Genomic DNA, 17,370 nt, shown 5'->3' on the forward strand with positions numbered 1-17,370 from the left:
TCTTGTGCCAGTTTATCTACTGTTCAGAGAGCTATTTGTAACTTGATTATAATTGTCATTGCTCTACTAGTAATAGTCAATAAGCTCAGTATTAGTCATCCATATAGTTGGTTTTGGCTGTCACAGTAGTTGGTGGGTGATTTCCCTGTCCTATCTCATCACTTAATCCCATTTTTATTGTATTTTCTCCCTCTATTCCTTAAGGGTGAGGGCAATGAGGGAGCAGTGTGGTGGAGTCTCGCTGTCAGTCAGTGTAACTGGAACAGGCTGCCCAGCAGGGTTGTGGAGTCTCCTTCTCTGGAGATGTTCAAGACCCACCTGGATGCCTACCTGTGTGACCTGCTGTAGGGAACCTGCTTTGGCAGGGGGGTTGGACTCGATGATCTCTGGAGGTCCCTTCCAACCCCTACAATTCTGTGATTCTGTAAAACCACCATAACATACCAAGGAGACTGCTTTTCCATTGGTTTGAATGCAGCTGTATTGAAAGTGGTGGCACAGTGTTATCGAGGGTGCTGCGTTTCAGATTAGCATCTGAAGAACCTCAAAATATCTGCTGTCCCTACAAATAAATACCATGCAAAATGATGAATGTTACAGAAACCTGAACAAATTGACAGCTTTATTGTATTACCTGTGAATTGTCTGTCAAATTTCTAAGATTTCTTAATTGATACATCAAAATCTGGTGAATTGGGCATTTAAGAGGATGTTTATTTTCCCCAGATCTCTTTATTTCTTTTAAATCTTTTTTTCTTCCATCCTATTGTCCAGTTCTTAATCTCTCACTTCTGCATATGTCTGGAATACACAGCTGAACAATTAACAGTAAGTCCTATATCACTGCCACAGCTACTTTCAGAACGTTTTTATCTTTGTTCCCTTGGGCACTCAGCTTCTTTTCTTGTTGACACTCACATTCCTCTTTCATTTCAGCTATGAATACACATTGTATTTCAAGCTAACCACTGTGATAAACATTTATGTGTTGTGATGTTATAATTAGAGAGGTCTTTTGTGAAACTTTGCAACAATTATAATGCACTGTTGACAGCTGTGCTTCTTTTGCCGTATAGCATTCTGGTGATTTTGTGTGACAGATTGCTGACTATTTTAGAAGATAAATTACTGTTTATTTAGGTTTTAAGGTAATATTTCAAAAGCTTTCTTATTTAAAAAGAAGTGTTATAAATAGCAGTAAATTCCTTGAAATGTACTCACATCATAGACTAACAATTGCAAAAGAAATGACTGATTATAAGAACTCCATAATGTGCATTTTGAATAAGTAGCACCCATGTGTACTCTTTTACATTTATTAACCAAGAAGTTTGTGCAGCAATTCACTTAGTTTTGTAGTTTAGTCCATTAGTTTTGTTAACTGATGCTTTTTAGGTAAGATGTAACAGATAAAATTACGCTTGCTGAACATCTGTTCTTTCCCATGGATGTATGTGAAGTTAACTTAAAATTGCAGAGTAAAAAATGTAACATAAAATTTTAAATGGAATTGTTAGAAATCTCACAGTGCTGTCTGTCAGTTTGTAGTTTAAATGCAAATATTTGAATTAAAATAATAAAATGGAAATTTTGCTTTGAGAAAACTAAGTAACAGAAGATAACTGGAGCCTCCCACTTGGCTTTTGTGTTTAGAATGCTAATAACTGAAAGGTTAGAAAACTACTTGGAAAAGTAGTTTAGGAACTACTAAAGTTAGGACAAACAGTATTTTTGCCAGGTTATGTAGAACTCTGAAATTTACTGTGCAGTTGCATTAACCCTACAGATTTTTGTTCAACCATCATTTCTATATATAACTAATACTGCTATGTAGCACTAGATGTTATTACACCTATGTGTATAGAATACATAAAAAGTAATGTATGGAAATAGTGGGGGTAAGTCGGGAAATTTTAAAGATATTTTATCCTAACACAGCACTAAAAATCCATTGGTATTCTCTTTGTGAAGATTGTCTTTAGTTCGTACCATGATTAGGAGTCCTTTCCCTTTTGATTTAAAAGGTTCCAGTTTATTTCTGTAAACTGTATTGTACACTGAGGTCTTACTTTAGTGATATCCCCCACACTTGTTAATTTGCAGAAAGCAGTGAAAGCTGTGAAGGAGTTCACTTTATGCCTATAGCTGAGAAATTTCACTCCTACTTGTGCCTACCTCATTCCTACTTCTACACTGACAGACACGTCTCTGAAGTGCCGTTTCCAGGTGGAGAAATTCCAAGTCTTGTGGGGAACGGCCACAAACTCAAATTTGGTCGGATCCATCTCAGGCAGTAACTTAGGAAGAAAGGACTGCTAGGATGAAATCTAAGATGCCAGTGTACTTGAGTTGTGTTAGTTTTAAGGTTGGTGTCTGATGGAAACTAGAAGTTCTTGATTGTGTTTTTTAGCCATTCATTCTTCTTCCAATTTTGAGTTTACTGACTAATTTCAAACACTTTTGATGGGGAAGTAGAATTTAAGGGATAATAATTCATGAATTTGTTAAAGTCAGCATCAGCTGGGGAGGCTGTGTCCCTGTTCCGTCCTTTCCACCCCCAGTAACTACTGAAAGCCAAATGCTGCCCAAATGATTCTCAGCAATGAGAAGAGCTCTCATGGATTCTCCAGGTAAAGCTTTGTGCCTTCCTCTATCATGTGGCAGAGGTTTATCGTGATGTTAAAAGCTTGAGAACTGGGGAATACTCACCTGGCTGTGTTAGTGCTGAGGGCCTGCTCCTAGATATCCTGTTTAATACTGTTTGGAATTAAGAGAGAACTTGGTCTGGACAGTATTATTCTGTCCTCTGAGGGAAGCGGGTGGCAAGGTTATGTTGTAATAAAAATTACTGCATCCTTGGCAGGTGCTTTTGGTGGAGGGGAATTTTTGCACAGGAGGTCTGGCTTTCTATCTAATAATCTGAAATAGGAAGCATGTTAGGGAAAAGTTCCCACTAAAGAAAGTGTGAAACAGAGCTGGAACTGCAATCCTCTAGTGCAGTGGGGGGAGATGAGCACCCTTAATGGACTTCCACGAGGCAAGTGACATCTTGACTGAGAGTCTGGGGCCAGTTTAAATAGGGTTTGGGACTGGTGCTAGCCCTCCAGCAGGTGGAACAGATTACAATAGGAAGAGTAAGCTGAATGGGCTGAGATCTTGCTCATGGTTTCCAGATGTTGTTTAATAAATCAGCAATGTGATCAAACCATGCTCACATTGGTTTTCCTTTCTTCCTGCAGCATTCAGGAGAACATATTTGATGACTGCTATAGAAATACAGTGTTCAGCTATTCTTAACTAGTATTTTAAGGGACTTGTAGCAAGGCTAAGAGTTTGTCCATTCTTTGATAGAGAGGCTTCCAAAATAACATACAAAAAATGTAAACTACCTTAAATAATGTTACTTTTGGACAGAAATGCACTACTGTAAGAGGAAATGTGTCTGTTAAGGTACTGAGCAGCTCAGTGGTTGGAACTGTGCTGTAATGCGAATAGCTGCAATAGTTTGCAATTGTGAGCATGTTTCCTGTCAGTCTATCTTCCTGGTCCTTCAGGGTAAGCTATTGTGGCCAATCTTTCTTCTTGGTCCCAGGTGTGGAGAATACAAGTGGGGCAGAAGGCTGACTTTACCCTGTATCCAACCTACACCAAAGGTGCTACACATCCATAGGTTTTGCTGAAAGAGCTCACCTAACACCTGTCTGGTTATTCTCTCTTGTCAGGTCATCCTGGTTTCAGAAGTATTGAGTTACAGAGCTCTGTGTACTGTGAGCTTTGTCCTACAAAAACTTTAGAACTGCCTTTTTTCTTTCTTTTCATACATCCTACTGTAGTACTGCCAAATCCTGACTGTAGCTGCCAATTACCACTACTGTAATATTTCTACTGTTTGTTTTCTTCTTTGTAACTTCTTTATAGTCAAGGATCAGGATTCCACTGTTATAGGTATTAAATGCAGAATAATCTTACAGAAATAAGATGTCTCTCACCTCCACTCTGCAAACCAAAGCATTGGGCGAACTTCCTGTAATATGAGGAAGAGTGAAATCTTTAAAAAGCCTATCCTAGGAGAAATGGCAGAATAGCCATTTTGAGATGTTTGTTTCTATTAAAAAGCACTTACATCATGGTAGGTGGTCTAATATATTTTTAAAGCAAAATAAATACTTTACTAGATGATCCGTTAACAGCTTATAATATAACTTTCTTCTATAAACAGAAGGAAGATATTTGTACAACTTGCTTCCCTCAAAAAGGCTTGCAAAGTCATTTTATTAGTTTTTCTGTCTTGGGTGTTGAGATACTGGGGTGTATTTTTGAACAGGCTGAGGAGCACTTAGTGAGAACAGTCTGTTTTATTTATCTTTGCCTATATGGCCTTATCACCACAGTCTTTCAGTCTGACAGCACCCTTTCTTGTAAACCAAAGAATGTTCCTTTTAATATGTCTTATAATCAGCTAATCAAAACAGTAGCAACATCACAGGGAGATGTTATTCCCCAGAAATCAATAGACAGATTCTGCAGTATCCGTGTAACAGACTTAATACAAGCTTCTTGGCTTTCAGCTGGGGCTACTAGTGCAGCATGTTAACATATCTCTAGCTTTTACATAGTTTAACTCATACCTGTACTTCAGAGCATGTTGTACCTTTTTAATGGAGAATAACTTAACATAGGTTCTAGTAACAGACAGAGATTAGTGTGACCTGCTGACCTAGTGCAGGCTACACAGTGTGCCTTGTTGGTCACTTGCTAGTGCACTGCTTATTGTCTGAATTTAATATTAGCTGAGACCAGATGCATCAAGGAGAGCAAATACAAATGTTGTTAAATCAGTTCTTGATTGTTTCTGTCCATTATTCCTAAGCAGGTTAGTCTTGCCTATTTTTTCTCTCTTCAGCATGCTTTATCAGCTGGCTACAAACTTGAAATGATACTCTGGGGGGGGGGAGGGAGGGGGAAAGTAGAAAAATACAGACCTTTCACTATCTTGTCTGCCTTAAAGGATGACAGTGATTAATCTGAATGCTTCCTCTTCGGTATGTGATTTGCCTATTTGAAGAGACTTACAATTGCATTTTGTAATAATGAAAGGTACTTATATGTACAGCAAATATGTATATAAGATGTTCTGTTATGTATACAATAGCGGACTCCTTAATCGTTCTGCAAAATGCTATCCCTATCTGATTGACTTTAATCTTCTTTTTTGCTGATTTATAGCCTCATAATTTTAAAATGTATGCATATTTGTCCTTCGTATAATCAACAAATACAGATTGATGTTAATGTGTGTTAGACTGTTAACCTCCAACTTCCAAAAGGTTTACTGTTGTCATGCTTATGTCACTGATTTGTTTCAGTGTTGTTACATTCCTCGTTTACTACTCATTAGAACAAACATTAAATAAGTTTCCTCTTTATCTACTTAACTACGTACTTTCTGATTACTCTTAATGATATATTTTAGCAGGATAATTTTACAACAAAATCATTGAGGCTATATTACGTTTGCTGATTTATTTGTAAATAATACTTGACCTGTGCTAACCAACAGAAGAGCTGCAAGGTTATATGGCAGTGTGGTTTCAATAGTTTATATATTATATACATACGTTTATTGACAATTCTAAAGCAGTGAAACAATTGAAACTTTTTGAAAGCAAGATCGTGGCAGTACTTCCATTTTGGTGAAATATTTTTAAGATAATGTTTTAGAAGATGGGAATTGCTACTTGTTTCCTTATTTCACATAAGCCAGCCGTAGAGCAATTTGGGGTGAAGTTTGGAGATGTTCTAGCTCAACCATATGCTCAAAGCAAGCTCATTTGCTCCAGTCTTGATCAGTCTGATGCTGAAAACCTTTGAGGGTAGAGATTCCATGGCTTCCCTGGGTGGTCTTTTCCAGTGCTTGGAATTGCGTGTTTCAGCTCGTCTGTTGCTTTTCCTCTGAAGTTATATATTTGTTAAGAGTCTGCCTCCAACTTCTCTGTACCCTCCCAGCAGGTTCATTTGTCTTGCCTGTTATCTCTGTTGGTCTCAAGGAAAAACTTGTATCCTTCAGTTCCCCTTCCCACTTTGGTAGTCCTTCTTTGGGCTTCTTGTGATACACAGACCCCTCTGATGTGGCAGAAGTTTTCCCCATGAGGTCTCAAGGGCCGAAAAGAGGGAGAATTGCATCCCTCACCTTGCTGGGTTTTTACCCTTGTTAATACACACAGTTGCCCTCCTTTGTGATAGAGGCACTCTACTGTCTCACATCCAGCCTGCTGTCCACTAGGACCCTTGGATCTTTTTCTTCAAAGCTGCACTGTAGCCATTTGGCTCTTAGCTGTAATGTTGCATAAGGTGGCTGCATCCCAGGGACACTACGGAGTTTGACAACACGGGGTTCCTGTCAGCCCATTTCCTCAGGTGCTCAAGATCTCCATCAGTAGCAGTTGTGCTCACCGGTGCATCAGCTCCTCTCCCTGGCCTGTTACCAGCCATAGCCTTGCGTGATAACTACCCTGTGTTCCAGGTCTTCAGTAGGGTTGTTAAGCACCATGGGCCTATTAGTACTGGTGACTGGAGGACACCAGAAACATGCTGCCACTGGTTGGGCTTTGTGCCTCTGGCTGCAACACTTTGAGCCCTGTCCAGGTGATTTCCACTCAACTTATCGCTTCCTATCCAGTCAATATCAGCCATGTAAGGATGGTCCACTAGCAGGGAATGAGTTCTTCCTCTGCAGTTTTTGAATGCTGCACTTTAAGATATATTCCTATTTTTATGAAGCACATATGTGTTATTGGCTGGTGAAGCTTATTGCTTTAGAAACAATGAGGGATCAGAAAAAATGAGATTCTTGTAGAGGAAGATGAAGCATTGACAGGAAAACTCTGCAAGTTTGTGTAGTATTTACTTAAAATTTATTTGACTTTTTAAAAAGATTTTTAAGATTTTTGTAAAAGACTTTAATTCATAATGGTAATTACTTTTACACATGTTCCTGTTTACTTTTAAAAAGCTTTTCTTTACCTGTTTTTACTTTGTTTTGTGAAAGGAGAGAGGCTGTATTTGCATAAATAGCTAAGTGATCCCCAAGGGAACATGCACTCTTCCCATAAGCTATTCTTATGAGACAGTTTGGAGGTCTTACACATTAAGTTTTAAATATTTTAAAATGAGGGAGCATGTTTTTTTAAAAGACAAAAAAAAAAAAAAAGACATAATTTAATATGGAAAACAGAATGATGAACGAAGACAGTAACTTCGGTCTGTTAGGAAAGACCATAACCTCATCTAGTATGTTTTCAGGTGCTGTCAATTTGAATTCACTCTAAACCTTGAGGTAATTGCTTTGTATAGTATAATTCAGTAGAGAATTGTCAGAGTAACTTGCATGTAAATTTCCTATCCTTGATGTCATTGGCATGTTATGTGTGACTGGCATAGTTTTAGATGTAACCGTAATGCTCTATAAAAACACTTGGTCAAAGTACCTGGTCTGAGGTGTTTTCCAAAAGGGGAAACTTCTGACTGTGCAAACTTCCATTCATTCTGATTTGTTAAAAGTTACCAAGGTACGTTTGTCCAGGAACGTCCACACATAAACAGAAGCTTCTGTTAATTTTTTTTCAGATTTTCTCAGCTTTGCTTATGGTATAAGCAATAGGAAAATAAATTGTAGTAAATTGATTACTTTCTTAAAAATCAGCAATTTAGCTGATTTAGCTGATATGCAAAAACATGTGTGTTTTTTCTTCTGTAGTTTTGTGACTGCTATTTGGAATTGCTCTTGTTAATGCTAAAATGGATGGACACTTTATCAAATATCGTACTATAAGTCAAGTTATTAGCACTTACAGAATAAAATTCCCTTCCCATCCCCTATATAATTTTTATTTTAAAATGTTTGTCATCTGGTGTGAGCTAGATTTATTAGAGCGCAGTAGTTTTAGTACATTTTGGCAGTGTGTTTATGATGACATCACTGTAATCTATATACGGTATGTGATTTCAGTTGTTTCCAGTGTTAAATATTTTCATAATTATGCTAGTTTTGGCAGTTCACTTGGAACTTTTTCCACACTTCTTTAATGAACATGTTTTACTTCTGGGCTTATGAGACAGCCACATGTTTGAGAAATTAATAGTATGCTCTTAAAGTTAACTGTCTGCAGAAATGCACAGGTACAGAAAGGTTTTGAATTTAAATAGAAATGTAATTCTGCAGGTTGCAGCCACTGTCACCTATGGATAATTAAAACAATGCAACATTTGTTTTATAAAGTATCGGTAGCTTATTTGAAGTTGCTGTGTTCCCAACCTCAAAACTCTTTATACAACTCTTAACCATTTTGGTAATTGTGTAATACAAGGCAGTGTAAGGTGTTGTCCAAGATGTGGGAGAAAAATGAATTGAATTTAGTTATATGCTAGGATTTGAGACTTTCTTTTAACGTTGATGCAACTCATGGCTTCTCCCCCATTTCTTTAAAAAAGAGAAATAAAGGCATCCCCCAGCCAGCATGCCAGTGTGTATTCCTGTGTATTCCTAACTCTCTGAAAGTGCTAAAAGGTTAAATCCATCTTCATCTTTAAGTGCCAGTAATATACGTGCTGAGTGTGTTGCATAGATTTTGCTTGAAGTTAGGAAATAGTTCACTGGACACCTTTGTTGCAGTACGTGGATAGAATGTAACCACACTTGATACAGAAAAGAAGGGAATGTACTAATTGGGCTGCTTGGTAAGGAAGTTGCTTTTTTGCAAGTAAGTAGCAGCATGATGATTCATCCAAAATATTTTCGTGCTACATGTGAACGGGTTTCCAAGAAAAAGGGTTTGAGTTTAAAGTTACTTAAAAATTCTAGGTTAAAGTTAGTTAGTTTTTCTCAGTAAGCTGGAGATGTGAAGAATGGGTGAGCTTTTCTGATTATAAAATATTTACATTGGTGAAGAGGCGTCTTCTAGATATAAATGAATGATAGTAAACATTTCATTTGTTTTTTTTTTTTTTCCATACATCGGAATAGGAAGCTCCTGTGTGACTAAGCACCTCTTTTATTTTTCATGAATCAAAATGTGAGTGGCTAAAGTGGCCAAGTAATGATAAGTAAGACAAACAAAAGAGAAAATCACAAAAAAAAGTTTTCCAAGATCTGACTGTGACAAAGCTTCTCTTCAAAAAGTATACCTTGTTTTAATTCTGTATTAGACACTGTAAAACTTCAAATTATGTAATGGTACTCATCCTTATCTTATAGGGATGATTTCTATCCATTCCCATGTGTGAATGGCTCTGTTTTGTGTTTTCTCTAAGTTCAGTCATCTCTTTTTTTTTTTTTTTCTTCAGGTGAAGCTTGTATTACTTCGAGATTAATAAAAGTGCCAGGTAGCATGTGAGGAAATGCATCACCTGTCCTCTACAAAACAGAAATGAACATAGCTTAAGCAGCGTGCTTTTTAGTGAACAGAGGACTTAAGAATATTATAGCTTAATGCTGAAGAGCTTTACATTTGTTCCTTGATTGGTTTCTTTCCTGAACTCTATCTGTGATCTTAGTAGCATCCAGAGAGCATTTCACTCCTTTTCTGGAGGAGGCTAACTTTGTCTGAATGAAAGGTTTCAATAGAAAGATCTACTTCTTTCATTTTATGTTAATAGTTAAATGACAGTATAATTTTAAGGTAATTCAAGTATTAATTGTGTAATGTTTGTTTTTCAGCCAGCTCTCTAATCATTTCTGTAGTTAGATGGAAATAAAAGATTGTACTGAAGGAAGAAGTGCCAGAAGCACTAAATATTTACTGAGTTGTTCTGCCCACATTTGTTTTCCTTATTTGTTTGATTGACTCAATTGTATCCTTTTCCTCTAGCAGGAAGACCATGAAAGTTGTGGTTCAAGTTCAACAAACCGCAGTACCACGGAAAGTATGAAATCAGCAGTAAAACCACGAAGAGTTCAGCAGTCTGCTTCTCCTGACCCTGATTTACCTCCAGGTAGACCATAATGTCAGAAGCTGGATTGTACTTGAGTGATAATAGAAAACCACTGAATATTATTCTAGTGACCAGAATGTCTAAGTTACTTTCATATCTCTGTCAATTAGTTTTACATTTAAAAAGTTCTATCCATTTACAAATCATGCAACAGTGAACAGAATACTAAGATATTACAAAATAGAACTTGCATGCAGTAAGACTTGGTTAATCCTTATTTCTTTTCCTTAAATTTTGTTGCATCCTTAACTGTACATAACCTGTTTGTAGAGCTGGGTGAGTTAGTTTGAGAATCCTTCAGTAGTGTATTAGATTTTTACACTTTATTGATCTAGTTCTTCTGTTTCAGATCACTGTTTTCTATTGCTCAATAATTGGTTGTGTCACAGTGGTTCACATTGAATTCCTTTTCTATATGTTTTCAGACCTTCAGTTTTCAGATTCTTAAAATGGTTTTGAAGATAGGGTTTTCTCTTTGAGTAGTAGTCCTGATGGATTTTTCTTATTTAGTTCTGTCTGCTAGTGGAGATGCTAATTTGTTTTTCCTGACATAATATTTATCTCAGTTGAACTTGGAAATATTTGTATGATATAAAAATGAAGAACTGTGTTATCTGATCAGCAATTTAATGTATTAGGCATAGCTCTGTACAGAAATATGAAACTTGAGAGTACTGGAATGAATTTCAGTTTGCCTTCTCATGCACATAATTTTAGGTAGGTTATAGGCATGACAGTTTTGTGTTAGTTTTTTTCTCTATTTTAACAGAAAGTCTAAGTTTTTACTTGCCTTAACTTGAATTGAAAGAGGATATTATTCAGCATTTGGAATATCATGTAGTAGTAAGTAGTATCAGCTTGGAATGGGCACTTTTGGAACCAGACCTGAAGGCTCTCACAGCTCCAAATCCAGTAAGTTCCAATGACTGGGAACTGCAGGACTTGAGGCACATTCTACCATGGACAGCACCTTGGCTCTGGTGACGTGTTGGTGTTAGGCTCTTGATGTTTCACCTGGGAACAGCAGGAGTATAAGGCTTGGAAAAGAGTTGGAGGATTGTACTGCTTTCTAGGATGGTTTTAGCATTTGTTTCATGATATTTTCCAGAAGTTTCACCTCTGGATTTCCCAGGAAGGTGTGTTCTCTAGAAGAAGACAGATGTTGGAGGCATGTGTATTGAAATATTGACATCTGATCAAATTGAACATTCCAGAAGATGTTTTCACATGTCAAAATGCAACATGAACATTGAAAACTGATTTGCATGTTTTCTCTTTATATATATATATGAGATATATATGATATATACTGTGATTCTCAGTAATAGATGTGTTCATGGAAATTCCATGCAAGTTAATTGCAGTACTGTAGCAGATTACAGAACCCTGTGACGTTTATTACTATTTGATAGTTTCTATAGATATGTTTTGTGCTTCTTTGAAACTGTAGGGTGCTGTCACCTTCTTCATTGTCACACTCCATCAGCTGTGTAGAGTAAAGCCTAGTGATTCTGAGAGCATTAGTGAAAAACTTGCCTTATTGGATGGGTTATAAGTTACTTTCTGTGCAGCTGTTTTCTCTAAATACAGTTGTGCTTTTCCCGTTGTTTATTTTGTTATCTCTGAATGTATATGTAACACATTAAATAGTCAGAAATCTTTTGTAGTATATGGCCTAGATTAGAGATACATACCTCCTTATGGGGTGATTCTATTCTTTGTGGTATAGGATATAGCCTTGCAAAGTTATAATTTGTACATCTTGGATTTTAGTAAGATATTGTCATGTGCACTGTATTTGCTTTCATCTTTTGAGGATATAGATATAGATTACTGTTGTAACTTCTTGTTACTGTTATCACAAAGAGTCATGTGCCCTTCTATGGGGTTTGGCAGAACTCACCTAAAAAGTTGCTTTGGTAACAAAAGAACACTAAAAGTGGGGAAGGTACGACCAGTCTGATGCTGTCAATTCTGTTGATTCTGAGATATAGTGCTGTGATAGTCTTTAGTCATGGAGCTGAACCTACATTCAAAGTTTTGTTGCATAATGCAGTCTGTAGAGTTCTGGATACTCTGGAAGAGGTATATATGTGGGTTTTCTGTGTTGAGCCTCAGAAGAGGATTTACCCCTACAGACTTCCTGGTGTTTTCCACCATTTTATTATATTTATTATATATTTCCATATTTTACTATATATACAACTGAATTTTACTGGCAAGGTTGGTCATAGTGTTATGCTTAAAAATTACAGAAATAGCAGTTAAAAACATCTCCAAATGTGAGGGTTGATAAAAACTTCCTGTATTTCTTCAAATTCCTGACCTCTGTTTCATTTGGGAGACAGAATTCTGCTCTTTTTATGCATTTGGGCTAAAAGATGTGCAGATGAAAACTCATGTTTTTGTTTTTAGACTAGTCCTTACTGCTCCGTAATTTGCTCTGAATAATGTTGGAAACTGTCTTTACAGCTCACTCTTTGTTGGTTTTGCTGTTGTGTTGCTAGATTTGTGATGTTTCTGTCATTCGAAGCAGGAAATTGCAAATGGAATTGATGTTGAAATATTCTTTGAAGAAAAATATTAAGAAAAATCAAATGCATTAATGCAAAAGAAAGCTTTTGGGTTTGTGTAAGGGCAGCTTCAGTTTCTTTAATGAAATTAATAGCTTGCTTGAAAATAGTCATTAGGTTACTGATTATCATGTTTTGATTCTAATTATAAAGTCTGTATATCTCTACCCTGTACTTAAAAAAACAAAACAAAACAAAAAAAAAACCACCACCAACAAAACAAACAGCTGAATTGTTTGTGCCAGCTTCTATTAATAGGCAGGCCAGTTCACACCATGCCAGTGGTGAAAGTAGGTCTCTTGTGCATTTTGTTCATACTTAAGAGACATGGTTTTAATTTTTAAGTGCTGAAATAATGCGCTTGCTCTTCTGATTTCATACAATCTGGAATTATACTTTACATTTTTAAGATGTGAGTGAGAAAACTCTTAAAAACAAAGTTATTCTGTGTATATTCTGTAACTTTTTACACTGAAAACGTTTACACAAAAAAGTTTAATTCAATTTAATACAGTTAAAAAAAGTAACTTCATCTGCCAGAGATTTGACTTTTACTGTGTTTCTGCTTTTCCTGTGTGTGTAGACCTTTGCCCTGAAAAGTGCACTAAAATGTTTTGCAATTTTTTTGTTTGTTTTAATACAGTTATAATCTACTAAGATGACAGAAGTTAAAATGTTATTTTTGTTCTGTTAACCATACTTGGAATAACATATGCTCAAAAATAGCGTAAAATAAGGCCCTGTGAGTTATGATAAGAAAGGCAATACTTTTTCATACAATTAAGATTTCAACAGTGAAATACTTTTTCAACCATACAACTCAGTCAGAATCCCAATATGCCTCTGGTGGCATCTGAAAGCATGTCTTGCATTTAATAAGAGGTGATTGGAGGCTTTGAATGCTGGGTAAGAAAAGGTTTGGATGTCAAGTGTGTAAATTTGCAGGTCTCGAGTAAAGAAAATCACGGTGGTAAAGTATTTAATATACTCTAAGATGAATATCAGTATTTGAATGTGACACTGAGTAGCTAGAACAAGTAGAGCAGAAGTTGCAGCGTTAGCCTGCTCCTACTGATAAAGCTATGTTTTGATGTTAAATTTCAGATTTGTTTGAATTAAAATTGGTCAAATAAATTTTATTTAATGCAAATTTCATAAAACTGTTCTTCAAACCTGTGGATTTATAAGTGTACAATTGCTTTTTAATTATGTATTAAATGTATTTTTGGGTAAAGTATGTGGGTAATGTAATAACCTTTTAAAACATAAAAGTCATGGTATTTTTCCAACACAAGATCTTTATCTCCATAGTTACATTCATTATACAGAGAATACACAAATATATGTAGTATTATATTTTACCAGTATGGTAAAGAAATTAGAGTGTTTACTGCATACTGGGAGCTCACAGTACAGATTATTTTTCCAATCACATTATATCTGAAAAAATCTAAATGGATTTCATGCCAGCAGGTTTCAGTGCAGATGCTTACTCTTTAGTTGTTGACAGAAATTGATTTTGTTATATCTCACGGGAGTCTTATTGAGCATGATGTGGATATATTAGCTTTTAGAATGAAAAAATGCTAGGCGTATTAAAATGTAGTTAACTTTTTAAAACGAGTTAAGAGTGGAATTAGAATATATACATATTTCAAGGACTCCAGCAACTTCTGGAGTGCCATCTTCTTAATCCTATTTCTAAATAATTTTCAATTAAAAAAAATTTAGTGTCAGTCTTTATCTTTTATTCAATCTTCCATTGTCTTTAATTTGAAACCTAGTTCTTGCTGGCAGGAAAAGCAACTAATCTCTTGTACTGTATTTGGCTGTTAGTATTTACAGTTTTGCCTTCATAACTTAACTGCTGTGTTTCCAGAAGTCTGACTTAGTTGAGCCAATTGTCCTTACAAAAAGCTTCAAGGCTTTTGATTTTTGGGTGTATAAAGGATGGTATTTGATGTTTTAGTTCTGAGCTAAAAAAGAAATATAATTTGGAAATAATCACTTCAATTACAGATGGATTTGGCATTGTGTCTTCCTTATAAATAAGAATTTTTTATTTTATAGGCTATGTTCAGAGTCTAATTAGGCGTGTTGTAAACAATGTCAATATTGTGATCAACAATCTCATTTTGAAGTATGTGGAGGATGACATTGTTCTCTCAGTCAATATCACTTCTGCAGAATGCTATACAGTGGATGAGTTTTGGGATCGAGCATTTATGGACATCTCTGGTGAGTAGATATCTTCTGGCTTAGTGTATTAAAGATGGAACTCAAATTCAAACAGTAATTCTTAGTCTAACTAAAATGGCGTTTTGTGTCAGAAATAAGATAACTTTCTGCCTACTTTCAGTAGTGATCAGTTTATTTCATCCCTAATGTTACAGAGTCAATTCTAATGATTCTTAAGGCAAACTTAAATGATTATACAACAGATTCTAAAACTTTCTCTGCTCATACTTGCTGTCCTTCTGTGATTTTATTTCATTTTGCACTTGCCTCTGGTGGTGAGTGCTTATGCAGTCTGTTTCTATTTCTGTAAATGATCAGTAGTGTGTTAAGGTGCTCTGTTGCAATTGTTTGTGACCTTATTAAAATCTGCAGCTAAGCTGAGTAGAGATATAAAACTTGCCTTACTGTAGTGAGTTTGGCATATTAATTGGAAAGTGTTATACCTCTTGCTTTCAGGAGAAGTTTTAACTTATTTTATGTTTTTTTTTTTTTATCTTGGTTGTCAGTGTCCAAATGTCTCAGTCTTTGAATTACCAATATTCTCAGTACTTCTGTAATTCTCCGTGTTCTTACTGACGTTTGGTAGAAGTGGAATTCAGGCACAGAGCATTTCAAGATCACACAGAATATCCCTGGTGCAGTGGACAATTCCAGTATTAGTTTCCTAAGGGGGAAAGCACACAAGATTATTTCCGGGAGAATAGTAATAAGTAAAACATACTGGGAATGGGTAGCAATTTGAAAATTTTAGGAAGTGAGGACACATATTAATTATATCTACTTAAGTATTCATCTGAAGAGCAATCCTTGTGTGCATGTTTGTTTATTCACTTCAATCATATAAGCAAATGCTTTCTTGATCTAAAATAATGACGGTGCAGCCATCTTGTATTGTTCCCTTTTGATAAGATCATGTATGCCTGGATTGTTTTTCTTGCACAGTATATATTTTTTTTAACATTTATATCTACTTCTTTTCAAAGCCACCGATCTGGTACTGAGAAAGATGATCAATTTTTCTGACTGCACAGTGTGTCTTGATAAGAGAAATGCTAGTGGTAAAATTGAATTTTATCAGGAACCTCTGCTGTACAAATGTTCCTTCAAGACTCGTCTGCATTTTACTTACGATAACCTCAACTCCAAAATGCCATCTATTATTAAAGTAGGTATCAAAAAATATTTTGTTTTACTGAGTCTTTGTGTTAGTTTTGGGATCTAGAAAAATATACTTTGAAATTTAAAGTAAGATGAAATACCACTGCTGTTGTTTTGCTGATGGGAATTTTTTATCTTCTACTGATATGATGCAATTAATATTTTACAGCATGTATGTAAGTGATGCTGTTTAATCTTTTGTACTTTTCCTATGGTTTTAAAAAAGAAAATGTAATCATAATTTTAAGGAAAAATTATGTCTGCGAAAATCTCTTGGGAAGAAGTGGGGGAAGTAGTGTGTTTTATGGTTTCTATAATGAGAATAAAATGGTATCTAGGCCTAGCTCTCATGTATAACAATTAACAGTACTTAGTGAGGCACATGAAAAGTAGCAGCAAGCCAAGCCCAATTCATAACGGGCAAGAGTGCAATGCAGTTTATGAATGTCTGATGCTGAATGAGTTCCTTACATGGTTTAAAATGGTATTGTCATAAAAATGATGATTGTTACGAAATACGAGTTTTTTTTTTACTGGATGTCAGACAAAATAAACATACTAGTGTGCACTGGAGTGGTAGCAATTAGATTGAGTTTGTATTAAACTCTTCCATACATTTTTGGTTATCTTTGGTCATGTATTGCTCCTGCCTCTTTTTAAAGGCACATTTCAGTTTTTTAAAATCTTCTGCCTTTTTGTCTGTGCACTTTGATTTTTGGTTTTGTTGTGCATAGCTTTTTTTCTATTTTACCTTTTTCCTTGGTTGTCTTTCCTATTTTCTTGAATATTTAAATATAAAATATATAAACATATTTATACACATTATTATATATATAATTTATTCACAAATATGCTCAATTAAATCTGGATATATAGTTTTATGATGAGAGATCAATATTGAGGTGAATTAATAACATATGTTCCAAAGAATATTGGTCCAAGGGTAATGATTTTTTGACTTAAGTATTTCATTGTATTTCAGTGTTTTTTATGCTCTAATTAGCTCTGCAAATCTATTTACCCATTTTATTACACATTTCATATTTGAGAACTTAATAATTTGTTGTATGCATGGAAGTTGTGCACTGCAGTTCATCAGAATGTACTTATTTTAAAACATTACCTTTAAAATATTTAAGTATTAAGTGGACACAGCTGTATTTCTTACAAAAGTTAAGTAGAAGAAGCTGTACCAGTAAATATCTACTTCATTAATGGGATTAATTCCAGGGCACTTACAAGCTTATGAAGTCTCTGTTGCAGGTGGTATTACTGTAGCTTCTGTGCTACATTATGACAGGTGATGCTGGTGCAGTATCAGCAGCTTGTGTTCTTTACCAGCTGAAGACAAAAGCTGCTGTAACCCTCTATTTTTCTCCCAATCTGTGGAGATCTGTGTGATGAATTTTAT

At 35.5% G+C, this 17,370-nt stretch overlaps 1 protein-coding gene across 3 annotated transcripts in view; it reads left to right on the forward strand.

Annotated features, from left to right (window-relative positions):
* The window catches only part of VPS13B (vacuolar protein sorting 13 homolog B), a 415,483-nt gene that overhangs the window by 21,678 nt on the left and 376,435 nt on the right, over window positions 1-17,370 (forward strand). For 2 of the 3 annotated variants that reach the window (XM_042868778.1, XM_042868780.1), the window contains exons 4-6: window positions 9,867-9,990; window positions 14,634-14,801; window positions 15,785-15,966. In XM_042868778.1, coding sequence (XP_042724712.1) covers window positions 9,867-9,990; window positions 14,634-14,801; window positions 15,785-15,966 — 474 coding nt within the window. The remainder of the gene's footprint in view (window positions 1-9,866; window positions 9,991-14,633; window positions 14,802-15,784; window positions 15,967-17,370) is intronic. The other variant, XM_042868779.1, reaches the window with a different exon arrangement.

Source organism: Lagopus leucura, unplaced genomic scaffold (assembly GCF_019238085.1).
Source record: "Lagopus leucura isolate 7727_CA_CO unplaced genomic scaffold, USGS_WTPT01 Super-Scaffold_100002, whole genome shotgun sequence".
NCBI lineage: Eukaryota > Metazoa > Chordata > Aves > Galliformes > Phasianidae > Lagopus > Lagopus leucura.